Source organism: Cottoperca gobio, chromosome 14 (genome assembly GCF_900634415.1).
Source record: "Cottoperca gobio chromosome 14, fCotGob3.1, whole genome shotgun sequence".
Lineage (NCBI taxonomy): Eukaryota > Metazoa > Chordata > Actinopteri > Perciformes > Bovichtidae > Cottoperca > Cottoperca gobio.
The window spans coordinates 14,145,102-14,161,270 of record NC_041368.1 but is presented as its reverse complement, the minus strand read 5'-3'; the positions used below and the strand labels follow the sequence as shown (position 1 = coordinate 14,161,270).

General features: G+C 39.3%; 2 protein-coding genes across 3 annotated transcripts; one reads left to right on the top strand and one right to left on the bottom strand.

The window, feature by feature from the left end:
* Positions 1 to 1,292: 1,292 nt before the first annotated feature.
* On the bottom strand, positions 1,293 to 6,975 carry haus1 (HAUS augmin-like complex, subunit 1). 2 transcript variants are annotated; one of them, XM_029447352.1, is made up of 10 exons: positions 6,957 to 6,975; positions 5,676 to 5,767; positions 5,407 to 5,581; positions 4,865 to 5,000; positions 4,636 to 4,770; positions 4,346 to 4,469; positions 1,878 to 1,943; positions 1,700 to 1,771; positions 1,511 to 1,558; positions 1,377 to 1,421 (listed from the first exon to the last, which is right to left on the bottom strand). In XM_029447352.1, exons 2-10 carry the CDS (start codon positions 5,694 to 5,696, stop codon positions 1,377 to 1,379), a joined length of 822 nt encoding a protein of 273 aa, XP_029303212.1. In that variant the 5' UTR covers positions 5,697 to 5,767; positions 6,957 to 6,975. The 2 variants fall into 2 exon arrangements, with proteins under 2 accessions (XP_029303213.1, XP_029303212.1); XM_029447353.1 differs by lacking the exon at positions 6,957 to 6,975 and having other exon boundaries at positions 1,293 to 1,421; positions 5,676 to 5,696.
* mis18a (MIS18 kinetochore protein A) lies at positions 6,950 to 12,234 on the top strand. Its single transcript, XM_029447354.1, has 5 exons — positions 6,950 to 7,243; positions 7,526 to 7,592; positions 7,962 to 8,084; positions 8,916 to 9,018; positions 11,380 to 12,234. The coding sequence occupies exons 1-5, from the start codon at positions 7,006 to 7,008 to the stop codon at positions 11,458 to 11,460; spliced, it is 612 nt and encodes a 203-aa protein (XP_029303214.1). The 5' UTR covers positions 6,950 to 7,005; the 3' UTR covers positions 11,461 to 12,234.
* Positions 12,235 to 16,169: the final 3,935 nt, after the last annotated feature.

The window sequence follows — 16,169 nt, the reverse complement described above, 5'->3', positions numbered from 1 at the left end:
CCTATATATTTGGCAGATTGTGTAATATCTTCCCTACGCAAAATTAATATCTAAGTATAGACAGGAATAGTTAAACTGATACTTAACATACATCTGGACGACAAAGAAAAATACTGGCACAGCACATTGGCAAATATTTTGTTCAAGAAATCAATCAATTAGAAGACAAAGATAGTGGCAGTGACCGCAAAACAGACATCATAGTGTTAATGATATTTAGTGTGTGTGTGTGTGTGTGTGTGTGTGTGTGTGTGTGTGTCCCAAATTGATTTCAGTGAAATTATATTTGGATTCTGTTTCATTTCATAAGGTCTTGATGTCCTAACCATGGTGCCTTTGAATGAAGCTGGGAGCCTACTGAGTAAATTCCCCCCCGGCCCACATCCATGACCCACTCCATGGTAACCGGTCAATCAACATGTCAGGCTGCAGCGCAGACCTACAACAGTCAAACTGACAGAGACATTAGTCTCCACGCTCGGCTCCACAGGGGGAAGACTGGCAGGGGGAGGAACTGAGAGGTGATATTTTGCATACAAACTGGACAACAGGCCCCCTAGTTTGTTCCATTCTCTGTACTTTAGCTTTAGGCACCCAGGGAGTGGCTCAGAAACCCCTTTCATGTGCTGTTATCCCTCCAAAGCCTGTGGAATTTTGTTGTCAAACTGAAAAAGTTTCATGCACTTTTAAGACAAGATTCAGCCATGTAGGTCCAAAAAGGAAAATAAAAAGGTGTAGTCTTATGTAAACCTATAGCAGTATAGTCAGTATGTAGTTTTTCTCCCATTGCAAGATTGGCTCATGTCAGCAATCTTTAATTTCAATCAATGACACAAATGTCTTTACAATGTCTATAAGGAAGAAATGACATATGACAAATAAAAAAAACTCAACCCCTTGATTAGATAGACGTGAAAGTGAAGACAAAACATTTGATTAGTGTTAATGACGTTTTGTAACAAACAGGAAAAGGGGAAGATAAACTGAATAAGTCCAACCAAAGGAAAGAAGGACCAGGATTTACATTGTTTCCTCGACAGTGGTTTGAATTGCTCTTTTTTGTTTTCTTTTAAAAGCAAAATGGAGGAATGTGGAGGAAAATACATTTCCTGTATAAGGAAGTTGCTTTATTTACATGGAACTTTCAAAAGAGGGAGACAGTCATGTGATTTGTTTGAGGGACACACAATTGTAGACAGAAACTGCATTAACATGCTAATTAGCAGATTGACTTTAACTCCCCCATACGAATTCCCCACTGGCTGCTGCAACACATTACAAAGAGTCACCAACACATGGAACAATTACTTTATTATTTTTCAAACACAGAGAATCTACAGCTCATAACAGTGAAGATGTTAGCATTACAAACATCTTCACTTGAAATCCATATTCATCTGAAGTTGGGAATCAATTGCAGCCTGTAATTGAGGAAACAAAATGGCATTAAAAAGAAAAAGAAAAGTACGACATATAATCAAATCATTGAATAAACTATTAAGATACTCACCAATTCCCTTTTTGCTTCTTCTATTTTCACTTGAGCAAGAGATGGGCTCTGTTGTGGTTTAGAAGGTAAAAAAAACAAAAACAAATGCACAATCAAAATATGAATAATTTCTCAAAAACAATATTTAGGATAATGTGAAAGCCCTTTTGCTTGATGCACTGTTACGAGACAAACTGAAACCAAACGTACCGGGCTTAAGTCCATGTAAGGCTCCAGTTTCTTTTTCAAGGGGATTATTTCTTGTTTCAGCGCTGTGGCTTCCTACAGAGAGAAAAATAAGATGACACATTACAAACCCTGAGAGCAGACAGTGTCACCTTTTCATTACCATGGTGTTCGACTGTGTTGCATGTACAGCTGAAATTACCTCAGAGAGCAGCACAATAGCCTGGTGGGTGATAGACTTGTCCATGTTCCTGGATACAAGTTGAGCCTGCAGGATTGATAGAAGATAATGTAACAGCAGGCCAAGCTCAAACACAGAGCTCTAGCAAGGTTGCTTTTGCGTGACTGTCATATTTAGAATATCTGGTCTCTCCTGACAATGATACCGAGGGCGTTAACTGTTGGACCTGTCCGCAGCATCGTATCTGTGCTCTTAACCAGAGGCAGTAACTTGATGCCCTCATTATACCCGTGTCAAACTACAGCAGGGGTCGGGAAGCTTTTTGGCTGGGAGAGCCATAAAAGCCAAATATTTGTTTATGTATTTCCTTGAGAGCCATATATTTAATCAATTTGAACGCAACTTTATGCATGCATTTTTTTTAAGAATAACACGTCTCCGAGTATCAGTGTTGCATTGAACAGGTGCTCTTTTATTAAATAAACTAAACGCTTACGTTATTTATCTCATATTTCAGTGTTTACTGCACGGGTGTCAAACTCAAGGCAATTATGATCTATTTAACCTCTTATGTCTGTTGTTGTTGGTGTTGTTTTTGTTGTTGTCCTGCATTTTAGTGCCTTGAGATTGCTTTTAGCTTTGAAAGGCGCTTTACAAATACAATTTATTATTATTATTATTATTATTATTATTATTATTATTATTATTATTATTATTATATCCGGCCCGCGAGAAAATATCATATCTGTCATAACTGGCCCGCCGGTTTTGGTAATTAAATCAATGCATGGCACAACCACGGGAAAAGACATTTGAGGAAGTATCTGAAATGTGTGAATGAAATGAAAGTTTTTGGAAAGCAAAGGGAAACACACCACAGATCTCTGGGACGATGTGAGCTGGACTGTTTGTGCGACATAACGAAGCTTCTCACTGTTAAACCTGCAGCTTCAGGGCCGTGTGATCACAGACATGTAGTGATGCAGTGAGAGCTTTCCAAGCCGAGCTTTCCTGTGGGAGACTCTGATGCAGAAGGAAACTTTGGTCACTACGTGTTTCCAAACACTGACAAACATCTCCACCGCTGTGTTCCCGACAGCATTCTGCTGATCAACTGAGAGCATTTGCCGACTTTGCTGCTCAGATATTTTAATTGAACTGCTCAGCAACCCGTCTGCAGTTGACTTAAATACGTTCCATATCTTTTTGCACTTTATGTGTATCCCTGTTCAATACATGTGGACCGTGTTTGGCCCTCGACGTAGTCCCAGTTTTTAATGTTGGCCCTCTCTGTGAATGAGTTTGACCCCCCCGGTCTACTGCTTGCTTTGCGCAGTTTCTCCTCAGCTGTTTCGCGAAGGGCAGGGCTACACACACACACACACACACACACACACACACGTGTGTAAGTGTGTGCGGTGTGCAGTCAGAGACAGAGCGGAGGAAAGGAGAGGGGAGAACTAAAAACAAATCCGCTGCTAAATGTTTTACTTTAAAATGACACAGTATAATTGTTTATTACTTGTTAATCATGTTAAAAAATGTCAGCTCAAAATTGTCTGTGAGCCATATCGCGTCATCAAAAGAGCCATATATGTCTCGCGAGCCATAGGTTCCCGACCCCTGAACTACAGTCTGTGTTTCTTAACAAAATAAAAGTGGTAACACAACAAAAGAAAAGAACTGTGGCAAGCCAGGAAGTTATTTGAAATTATTTCACAGAGCAATTTCTGCACCTATAGTAACACATCAGGGGCAACATTATTAAGCTATGAATGAATGTATGTATCTGAAAAGAGTATAAGGCATAACAGAGGTTCTCAACCTTTTGCAATTTAAGGTTCCACTTCTGATTGTTAAGAACATTCTGACGACCACCTTTCAAAACAAATGAAATAACATAACATGACAGGAAAAATAAACTTGGCTATAATTATGTGTTTTGCCACTTTCAGCTGTAATGACCAAAATAAATATACTAATTATCTTTACCCATTATTGTCTGCCATTATGAACCCAAATGTTATGTATTCAGGGTTATATTTCCTCACCACATGCTTTGGAGCTTTTACTGTCGCAGGGTTTCCCCCACATCACCTTTTTGTTTCGAAAACCGATCCATTTTGTGTTACGACATCTAAGGGAACGTTAGCTAGCTAACAGTGCGGACACGTTTGTCTCCACCTGACATGGTGTGGTGTTCGCCGTGGCGATATTGAAACAAAACTTGTCACTAAAAATATACATTTTCGTTTGACATTTTAATTCATGAGCACATTTCGATAAACAATAAAATGAGGACACCAATAATGTATGGCTCTGCAGGCTGCATAGCAAGATGTCATTAGTACAACTAAACCTCCTGCTAAGATATTCATATTTGAAAAGGAAACAGGGAGAAATGTAAAACTTATAATTATAAATAGCAGTACCGTGCATCAGCAGCACTATGCAGCTATAACAGATAACGGTGTAACACCACAACATACCTCTGCCCTCTCTCGTCTGCTGCTGAGCTCTTTAGCCTTTGCCGTCACAAAATCCATGTTGAGCATTCTTTCCTCCGCTTTAGCGCTCTCCACTGACTGTGATATGACAGTTTTGTTGATATCCCTGAAGACAATGAAGCGGATTAAAGATGATGTACAGTAACAGCAAACAGTTTATGTCTGTTAACTGGACGTGTCAACACACAGTATGTCATAGCCATAGTGTTTGTTTTTACTATAACAATGTTACAAAGCCGTAGAATCATCATCCTCTGCATCCATGTTCTTACTCTTGTAAGTTGCTCCGCAGCACCAGAGTGGCACCAAGTCTCTTTCTGAGGGCTCGGAGTTCCCTCTCAAGTCTCCTGTTTGACTTCTCTTCTTCCAGCAGTTCATTGGTGTGGTTGTTCACTGCTGGCATAAAGCTAGACAAGACATAACAATCCAACTGTGAAATCTTTCATAAAGATAACTACTGACGAGAAAATAGTAAGAGAAAATAAGACTTTGACAGTGTACCTGCCCAGTGATGTGTCTCTGACTCCGAGCACCATGGCAGTGTCCACTAAAGCAGACAAGTAGTCAGCCGCTGGCTTTGACAAGCATGCAAAGGACAGGCCAAGACCTTGTAGAAGAACATCACGGAGATGAGACCCTAGGTGGAGGAAAGATAGTTTGGTTCTGTGAAAATGCTGTAAAGACTGTGTTGTGTACATTAATGGACTGTCTCGCTAAAAAGAAGTACATGGGACAAGTGATCTCACTATCACATATGTATGTTTTCCTTACTGACAGTTCGGAACAGGCTAAACTGTGGCTTGTTTACAACCTGTTTGATAGATCATGTGTCTGTGTTCCCAGATATCAGTTATTACTTTAGTGAGTACTATGTTATCATAACTGAGATAAATGATGGTCAAACCTACTCAAATATGAAACAGGTTGTTATAAACTGGAGTTTTCCTTTAAAATAAACATTACTGTTGGTTTATACTGTATGGTAGCCTTCTTAAATGACCGAGACTTTGCATCAAATCCACTGACATTTCAAATTCACTCACCTTCAACCTGATACTCTAATGATTTCTGTTTGAGGTCTTCTGTGAGGAGAGCTGTGTCACTGCACCGGGCTTCACTGGACTGTGCCAGCTGGTACAGGATGTCCACTGTCCTGGTGTTAACCTCGAAGTGTGGCACCGGCTGATCTCCAAACACTTCTCTGAGCCAGCTGTTTACCTGAGGAGCGACATGACACAGGATGGTAAACAAATGCCAACGGCAGTCACTGCATTAACTTATAAAGTCAAGTTACCAAGACACTGAACCTTACCTTATTGATCTTTTGACACATGGCAAATGAAAAGGCAACAGAAACCACAACAGCTAGTTCGCTCACTTAGACGTCCAGGGGGTCCCGCAGCCCTAGAAATAAACGACAACAGTTTTAGCTTTCGCGCCACAGAAAATCTGTATAATAACTTCCGGGTCAACAGCCAATGAGAAGACGGAGCAAACATCCTACTTCTAGTAACAACGACGATTTACATGTTTTAATTATTAAAAAATAGATGACAATTGGTGACGAATTTAATAAGTAAAAGCATAATAAGGGACGAATTATGTAATTACAAAAAAATAAAACTCGCACTATTAACAACGTGTTTCCGGTTTACGTTTACCAAAGATAAAGTTCAGATCAAGACAGTTCACGTAAATTCCCTATGGATTCCCTAACAACCTTTCCGAAATGAAACACTCAGAGTAGGAATTATCACATTTACAGAAACGTATGTAATAGTGAATGACAAAATGAATAAATTGATAGTTTTTTTTTGTGATCATCATTTTCATTTTATTTGGCACAGCAGAAAGAGACGAAAACATCTGATGGTGATGATTATATATAATATATATATATATGTATATATACATATATATATATACTGTATTGTAATCATAATGTAGTCTTCGTTTCTAATTGTTCCTATAAGGTTCTGAAGATGCATGTGTGAAAACAACATGCTTAGAGATGGTCACGCACTGATGGGATTGGCTAGTGCTTAAATGTACATAGTTTACTATCACATTTTGCTTGCCACTCACTAGAGCTATTCGGCATCCAACAATAAATATGATAAAGACATGGTTCTCCCAAAGGTGGCTTTTGGCTAAGATTTGTAAAGACTCTTTACAACTTTTTTATTGGTTTAAGATTACAATAGTTGTTATGTACAGTACAACATATTTGTAAATTAAAACAGTAAAAAAAATAGGCATTTGGCTTGTAAACGTAAGTATGTCAAATTTTGATAGAATAACCAATAGATTTTGATATATGACTTTTCTTCTATATTTCAGTCATAGATAACGAATCTGAATAGGCATTTACTGTGTTCATAGAATAATGCTAAATATTTGTACAAGATGTCAATAATACAGTTAAAAACATATTTCCATAAAAAAATGTATATGGGTCACGGTTGCAGGTTAAGCTGTGCAAAAAGTACAATTTATATTTAAATCACACTAGACTCTCTCTAAGAGACGAAAGCGGAAGTACACAGAAGTTAACATCTCGCGTTATCTTGATACTTCATGGATCTCCACTTACAGCCAACCGCGTAAGTTCAAAACAGCTTGATTCAAAAAAACTAGCAGAAATGGCGTCAAGGGGAAAGTCGTTAAAACACCGACAGAGATTTGTAAATACAACGTTTGAGTCCAGTATAGACTCCACTGCCGTCGAAGAAAAGTTGTTTGGCCAAGCGGAGGAGGACGAGGACGTGGACGTGGACGACGGACCTGTGGTCTTCATCTGCGGGAAGTGCAAGTTGCCTGTTGGTGATTCAATGTCCTGGGATGGAAGTGAAGACGGCCAAAACCAAATCAGATTGAAGCGTGAGTATGGGGTCACCTTGCTTTCTTCTCTTATTTTCGTAAATACTTTTCAAACCAAGAGACAGCTTGATCTGAGAGACCTATACTGTAGAGTCTTTGTGAACTGTATCACTTTAAATTGTTAACTTGAAAGCTAGCAAGCCAGTTCGTGCAGTTTCAAAAGTCTGATAGAATGGTGCATTCAAATATAGGTGCAGACTCGGAATTTTCACATATCGACGTTAATTTATGAATACAATGCTGCAGTACTTTGCTGACATGTTTGTGATGTTTTGGTATTAGGGGTGACTGACAACGTCGTGGTTGGAGCAGACACTCGCCTGCATGAAGCGAGTAAACGATCTCTCTGGTAAGAAGGTCCTGCCCAGTACATAATTAAGTATTCAGATCCTTTACTCAATTAAAATAAAAAGTACAAGTACCTTGATATTTGTTTTTACATACAGCACTTGAAATGCACTTAGTCATATCCCACCACTGGTCCTGTCCCATACACCTTTGCTTCAGGTAACCAAAAGATAACACTACATATTTTGTCAATGGAAAATTTGTTTTTATACTCATATTCTACTCAATAGTTTGAATTTTCTAAACATTTATTATATGCTAGTAGATGGATAGGAAAATTAGCACAGGTGTTGCTTTTGAATGCAAAGAGACACAACCTACTATTTATATATGAGGACTTGTTGGATTAAATCTTTTTTTCTATCCACAGTCTGATCGTGGATCTATTCTGCCGAGGCTGCCACTCTGTGCTTGGCATGGTTTATGCATCCACACCTAAGAACCTGGACCACAAGAGATTTGCTTTCTGTTTTAGTGTTAAAGACATTGACAGGTTTGTTTAGGGCTTGGATTATTAGTAGAAAACATGAAACATGAAAACATGGACCCTAATTTATAAAGTGTTATTAACTAATTTAATTTGAATGACATCAGCATTTTCTCATAATCAAGTAGAAATAGAAACTACTTTGATGTGGAAAATATAATATTTAAAACAAATGTTGTAGCTTTACAGTAAGTGAAGCTACAGCTGGTTGTGTTTGCTGGAATACACACAAACTAAAAGGCTCAAGGAATTAAAATCCAAACTTAATGTGATTTTAAAATAACGAGTTGAAAATAAAATGAGATTAGTGCTGCAACAATTATTTTCTCGGCTTAATCAATTAGTTGTTTGGTCTATAAATTGTCATAAAATGGTAAAAACTGTTGATCAGCGTTTCCCAAAACCCCAAATGATGTCTTTAAATGTCTTGTTTTGTCCACAACTCAAATATATTCAGTTTACTTTCAGTAAAGAAACCAGAAAATTCAAAAAGTTCAGCTGGAATCAGATTCTTTGTTTTATTTCTGAAAGAAAATTACTCAAACTGAATAATTGACTATCAAAATAGTTGGCGATTTTAATGAATTGATCTTTGCAGCTCTAGATGAGATATGTTTAAAAAAATTTGTTCCAAAATTGTAAACAGTCTTTTCATTTATAACCAGGAGTCCAATTCCACACCACAAACAAAATATGGCTTCCACAAAATCTGAATGTGATAAACTTTACACGGGTAGTGTGTACGGTTATAAAATGTTAGAAATTGTACAGCTGTTAATGGTACATATCCCCTTTACCTGCATTTAGTTCCCTAATATTACACTGAATCTTTTACAGCTATGTGCTCGGCTCTGCAAGCCAGATGTTGACAGCAGAGGGCCCCAAAGAGCAGCCAGTCACACTGGAGTACAGAGGCATTGTTGAACAACAGCTGACAGAGGTAAATTACTGCTGCTGCTTTTCTTTGTCTGTTTTCTCTGATATTCTATCTCTGTGAGATTTTAAATGTTTCATCCCCTGAGCTATATGTCTACTCTAAAGCTCATGGTAATGTGTAACTAAGACTATTTCTCCCACACAGTTACAGTTTAATATTTAAAAATTATAATGTATGTAAAAATGATGAAAAACTACAGATCGGTGCAACACATTACCATTTATGAGTCACTGTTTATGTGTTGCATTGTCTTGCGGACAGTGCTCTCTCTTTGATCATTAATGCACATGTTGTGCTAACGGTGACATCAGCTCAGTTCTGGGAAGCCCTCTCGCCTGTGACGGGCAGATGTTTATATCAGACATTACCTCATCTCACCATGTCACCCCCTGCAAAGTGATTTATTATTCATACCATTTTAGATTAGATTAAAAATAAGGAAGTATATTTTCAGTAAATGTCAGTCTTCACATCCAAATCCATTTCCGTTTATAATTTTCTGTATGTTTCAACTTTGAATTCCTTTTCTGTTGGCCACATTGTAATTATTATTGTTATGAATATGTAGAGGGTACGTGCATGTTTCACTGTAATAGTGTAGTGGTTCCCAAAGTTATTCTAAATCATCCTTTGTTTAAAATATCTCCACAAAACCACAGATTGGCCAGTAGGTGGTGATAGTGTGCAGGAGTACCCACAAGCCCTCCCTGCACAAAGGACAATAAATATGATGGGGAGCATGTGGAGGAATCTTTGTGAGAGGAAAAACATGTTTTGATCATGAAGCGTCTTTGTCAATATAGCCGGATGTATGCATGGCATTTTGTTTTACTTGGCTGTGGTCTCTGACCTTTGACCTTTCCTGCAGGTGACAATTGATCCATTGTGTTATGAGATGTTGTCTTTGTAACAATACTGCTTATAGACTAAAAGAAAAACAGACCGTGCACATGAGCATTAATAGAACAGTAGATGTGCTTTTCAGTCCTTAAGGAGACGTCATGTCACTGATGTGATAATGTTGCTACGCCACGTGTCACTCAAACAAAGGGGTGCGCGGTATTATGAAATGAACAGGCGCACCTCATTTTCTCTTTGGTCAATATGTAGGTTACCACTTAAATCCACCTCGTCATTGACTGTTTAGGCTGAAGATTAATCTGACTGTTGACACGCTGATTGCATTAACTTTGGGTGGTTTTATAAGCCATCATTCATCGTTAGCCTTTGAGACATTGTAACAAGATTATGAAGGCTTTTGACTTTGTCGTGAATTAAAATAAGTGCTTTCTTTCATCACATGTCTGTCAGCATAAATCATTATGGTTAGTTCTACTTTAATTTCTTTCCATCAGCATTGTGTTTTGAGTTTGAGCCCAAAGCTTTTTTGCCAATCAGTCAATTTTCTCAACACAATTTAAAGTAACATGTCCTGTATAAGTGGTGTGTAACCGCTTGTCCGTTCACAACTGGTATAGATATAGAAATTCAATACTTTTGCCCTCTTAAATGTTTGAGTAGCAAAAAGTATCAAACTGTCGATCAGAAGAAGTATTTTTTATTTAGACAAAGTTCACGTATTTACATTTTTAACATATATTCAGCGTTTGGGAAGTTCTTTTTAATAGAAACAACAACAATTTTGGTAATTGTTCAAGTGATGTTAAGCAACTCGCACACAGTCACTGGTTTCAGCCTCTCAGCTGTGAAGAGTTGCTGTTTTTCCCGTTATTGTCGCTTGTAAATGTTTTTGCCGACATTTTATAGACTAATCAATTCATCTAGAAAATGATGTTATGAAATGAGACACAAAAATTATCTAAAATAAAAGTAATGTAACTCTTAAAATAATGTAACGCTTCAAGTTGTCTTGATGTCGGGAGATGCCACTGAGGTATTGTCACTAGTATTAAAAATTTCAAACGATACCGAGCTATAAACTCTTTGTCCTCGGCTATACTGATGACGGTGCTCATCACCCCTGCCGCCATAGTTAATGTATTCTGTCTGACTGTCTGACTCCTTGACACTTGTTTGGGTGCTTCATCTTGTACACTCACTGACCTGTCTCCCACTCTCTCTCCTCCCCTTCATGCCCATCCATCCCTGACCACTTCCCCTCTGGGTTTCGTCATTCTCCCTCGCTGTCCCCCTACAATTATCTTTACCCCACCCTTCTTTCTTCCTCACTGCTTCCTGCTGCTCCCTTCATTTCCCACCTGTCCATTTTCTCCTTCATTTCTTCCCCATCCTTTACTCCTTCATACCCACCTATTCCATCCTTACTCTTTACTAATGTCCCTGCACTTGCTGTTTGTCAACCCTGCACCCTTCATAACCTTCCCCTTCTCTCCTGCCCCCCAGATGAAAATGCTGGTCATGTCCATGGCACAGAGGCTGGAAGAGATCGACGCTGGCCTTCAGGAGGGATGCGATGTGGAATGAGAGTGATGAACGTCAACTTATCTGGATGGATGCTTTGTCCAGGTGTTGAACGAGACTCCTCGCCCATACCTTTTACATTAATGCTTCCTCCTCTAAATTTCATCTCAACCACAGTCCCTCAGTAATACGTTTTGTCCTAGCTTCACCTTGTGCGCACATACATACACACACACACACACAGCTTCCAGTCCGCTTTGTCCTGATTACCGATGGTGAAACAAAGACTGCCTGCACATATAATCAATCATGTTTTCAGCTCGGCTCCTGTGGCTCATGGCACCATCTCTTCTCTGCGTGTCTCAGTGCAGAGTGGATGTACGCTGTGAGCAGAATGTTTATTTGTGCAGGATTTCATCAGGCAGGCTGCACACTCAGCACAATGCCGTATTGATCTGGCCACTTGAGGCCACTCACACACTCTTTGTTCCTCTCTTCCTGAAGCGTAGAGCCTTGAAGGAGTTCTGTATATATGCTTTTCATCGCCTTGATCGGGTTTCAAGTGAACAACAATTGATAAATTTGTATTGAAAAAGACACATTTTAATATTGGCTGCATCTGTTAGGCACATCATTGGCTACCTTTTCAATAAGAAATGATCTAAAGACTTTTCTATCTTTTTCAAATATTGCCAGAATCTTCTCAAAGGACAGTAGTTTGCGTCCTTAATTTGTTATTATATGGACTATGGTTTTGTGTATTGTTTTGTTTGTAGTTGTACTTGCTTGTTTTGTCTTAAGTATTGTTCTGTAATAAAGTATTCAACTATCCAAAAATGAAGACGTCATTTAAAAAAATGCATTTTAATGTCAGTTTTACAAAAAAGATTAAAACAAATAAGACAACTTTAAACTACCAGGATAATGTTTGAAATGTTTTCTTTGACTTTGTGCAGTGATATTGTTGGGGATCCGTGGCTCATCCTGCTTTGTCTGTAATTGGAAGTATTTTTTGGATTTAAGAGTTAAACAGCACGTTAAAGGTCTTTGGGGTTAAGGGGGGGTGTGATTATGCTGAGTGTTTGTTTACCAACTGACTTGTAATGTGCCTAGCAACACTTTCTACTAAGGCGGGAAATCAGCTACATGCTGTACTGCTTGCCCTCCCTCACCCACAAGGTTTCATCAGCCTCACAGAACAACAACCGTTAGAAATGGCCAACCAGCACGCTGTATCCAAGGGTAGGTTGCGATGGCAACTGAGAGCACGTGCTATGCTGAGTGCCTGTTGCCATCTCGTCATCGTGTTCACTGCCGGAGGAACAGCCAGCCAGCTCGCTAGCCGGCACGCCTGTCAACAGACGTTATCCCCTGCTCATGCTCAGACATACACAGGGGAGGAGTCTTGAGTGTACCCCCCCCCCCCCCCACACACCCTAATCTCGGTGTGATGTTTTTCTCTCTGCTAACCCCACCCTTGCGCATCTTTCTCCCTCCCCTTCTCTCTAATTCTCCCCTCCCTCAGCTCGGGAAATAAGTCAAAACAACAACAAACAAGCCGGCGTGGTCTTTGTTGTTTCTGGTGGTGTTGTCTTTATCCAGTCCCCTCTTAAGGATGATGTGCCTGCATGAATCCTGCAAAGAGATATATAGAGAGGGTATGATGCAAGCTGGCCAGGTGACTGTCCAGATGCTTGCTGTTACACCCTGTAACAGACTCATTTTAGAGAATATCTTTCTGTTTGTTCCATTCAGAGCAATAAAACTTGAAGGCTAGTAGCTGTGTTTGAAGTCGGTAAATGGCCTCTGAACTCATTTAGCTGTTTTATATATAGACGTGGTGTTGCTGGATGCATTGCACTGTTGAGTGAAATTATTGCACCGGTTTCACCCCAATCACCCCTTTAAGTCTCAACCAATCATTACCACCCAAACCAAGACCAACCTAGAAGCATACACACACATGCATCAGTCAGTGCATGTACACACATTGTACAAGCACTCTGGGACAAAGGATGAATAATGCAGAGGTAGCGTCTGAGTGAAAGTCGCCTCCCCTCTTTCCCTCCTTTTCACCTTCTCCAAGCAATAAGGAAGCAATGTTGCCATGGAGGCAATGAAGCCTCGGCACGCTATCAGCCAATTACAGCTTTCCCTGTGTGAAGCATGAGACCAATGGCTGCTCGAGCTGATGCTGCTGTTGCCACAGACACTGAGATCCTATTGGCTAAGCTCTGCTCTTTGATTGAATTTCTGATCTTGTTTTTGAGAGAAAAAATATCTCAAGGAGTGCCACCTGTGTGCCAACTTACAAAATATGTTTTGTTTTGTTTGGATTAGAGAACTAAATGCAGTTCTATTTTTAGTGCTGTAATAGAATAAAATGAGCCATAAGGAAAGTGATTTATTTTCATCCGGAGGTGTGTGTCTGTCTGTGTGTGTGTGTGTGTGTGTGTGTGTGTGTGTGTGTGTGTCAGGGTGTGTGTGTGTTTAAATATTGCCACAGGGACATTTTGGGCAAGACGCCCTTCAGCTTGTATTCATATTCAAGTTCATGATTTTTTTTTATCATCTACGTTAAAGATCCAATACCCTGTCTTCGGGGTCTAATTGTGACTTCAGTATGTGTCTTAATATTTAAGCACCAGTTAATTCAAATAAGATTTATGTTTCAAAATATGACAAAACTTTATTTTACTTTTATTTTTTAAATAACCTTCATGTGGTAGAAAACCCAACTTCTAACTTTGTTGATGGCCACTGTTTTTCCTCACTGGTTGATTGATTGACATATGCTTCACTGGCATCTTCTTTTTTGATCTAAAGTCATTAAGACAGTCTGGTCTCATCTTTGTGTTTGTGTCGCACAGATTAGACGGCAGGTCAATTAGTTAACCCCTTTAGTCTGGACGGTTTCATTTCCCAAACTAATCTCAGCAATCGGTGGGTGTAACATGAGCTTGGTGTCAAGAGCATTTTGTGAAACTTAGCCCAGTTTTGTTTTACTAGCGGTACCTCAAGGGCGAAAGCGTAACATCTCTGATAAACCACAGCCTTCTCGATTCATTAATCACCTTCATCTGTGTCTGTGATCGAAACAGGATAGTCGGCCAGTCAGAGACTCGTCGGACGGAATAACCCAAATCCGTGCTCAAGCCTCCTACTTCATTAGACACATATGCTTGTTTATTTCACCACACATCTTTGTGTACGCCAGGAGGAAGTCTCTGACTCTCTTTTCCTCGCCCCTCTGTGTGTGTGTGTGTGTGTGAGAGTTGCCGCAGAAGGAAGTTGGTCTGTGAGGTTGAACCAGGAGGCTCAGGTTTTCTGTTTGTGTGTTGGGGTTGCAGGTCCCTGGTGTTCGGCACTGCGTAGCAAGTTAATCATCTGTTTTTCTCAGACACAAAGGCTCGGCATGCTGCCAGTGACACCCTGGTGTGAGTGTGTGTGTGCGTAAATGTGATGAGAAGGGGGCTGAAAACAGGATTAGTGTCATCAGGGTCTAAGCCTGAACAGATTGTCAGAAATAATGTCCTGATGTACAGTAAGTGGTCAGTTTGGTCATTAAAAGTGATTTGAATATTAAAAACATATTTTGTGTGTTTAAAGACAGGTAATGAATCGTGTCTGATGAACATTTATGAATGCCATCACTCGGGTTATCCATTGGCCGTTTCATTTTCTTTTAAAAAAGCCTACATTTCTCCGAGATGTAGCATATGTCTGCTGTCTTGTTGTTTCTCAGTCTCAACCCAAAGTTTGTCAAGATGTAAGATGTAACCCATAAGACATCTAATATTGATATACCTAAACAATTTTGTTTAGGCAAAGAAATTCATCCATCATGCATCCCAAATATTTCAGTTTTTATATAAAGCTATGATTTACAATATTAAAATTCCCCTAATATGATTATGGTGAAAAATATCAAATTAATTCCTACCCCTGCTGGGACGGCGGAGGGGGGTGTTTGTTTGTGTCAGATTTGTCATTGAAATTTGACCTGTTTACACACAGATTAACTTCAAAATAATCTGTGTTTGTTGTTGTCTTTATCTCATCAGTATGGATTCTTCCATTAATGCTTCCCGAGATTATATTCAGATAAACAACTTTCCTCCGCAATCAAAATCCTTCGAAAGGCCGTCCAATGCTGCAACTTTCTTACATTTTCATTATTTATTCATCTGTCTGTTACATTTTTACATTAATAATTAAAACTATAAATGTGCAAACGTGGTGAAAATGTCCACCACAATTTTAAAGAGAGACTTGATGATGTTTTTGTCCAAACAAGGTGTGAGATTGACATTGATAACAAACAGAGAAAAGCAGCAAATAATCATGTTTTTTGTTTGATAAATGACAACTGATGATTAAATATTGTCATTGATTACTTCTCTGTTCTATGGCAGTTTCATGAAATAGTTACCAAAACTAGTATTACCCATCACTAATCTCTTCCCGCATGGATATGTTACTTAAAACATAATCATCTGAGAGCTCCACTCTGTAAGTAGTTAATATGTTGTGTGTGTGTGTGTGTGTACACACCTACAACATGTGTCACCACAGCGGCACTGATCACTACAGGTATGACCTGTACATGCCCTGTGGTGTACTCTATCCTTTCGCCCAGCGCTGTAGTTAAGCTATAGTGCTCATGGTTTTGTCCCCGGACCGCCCAGGGATTTTGACTAACTGTCTGCCTGTTTTTGATAAACAAAAGGCTCCGGCTTTAATGCATTTTTGAGCCACTCTTGCCCCTTGGC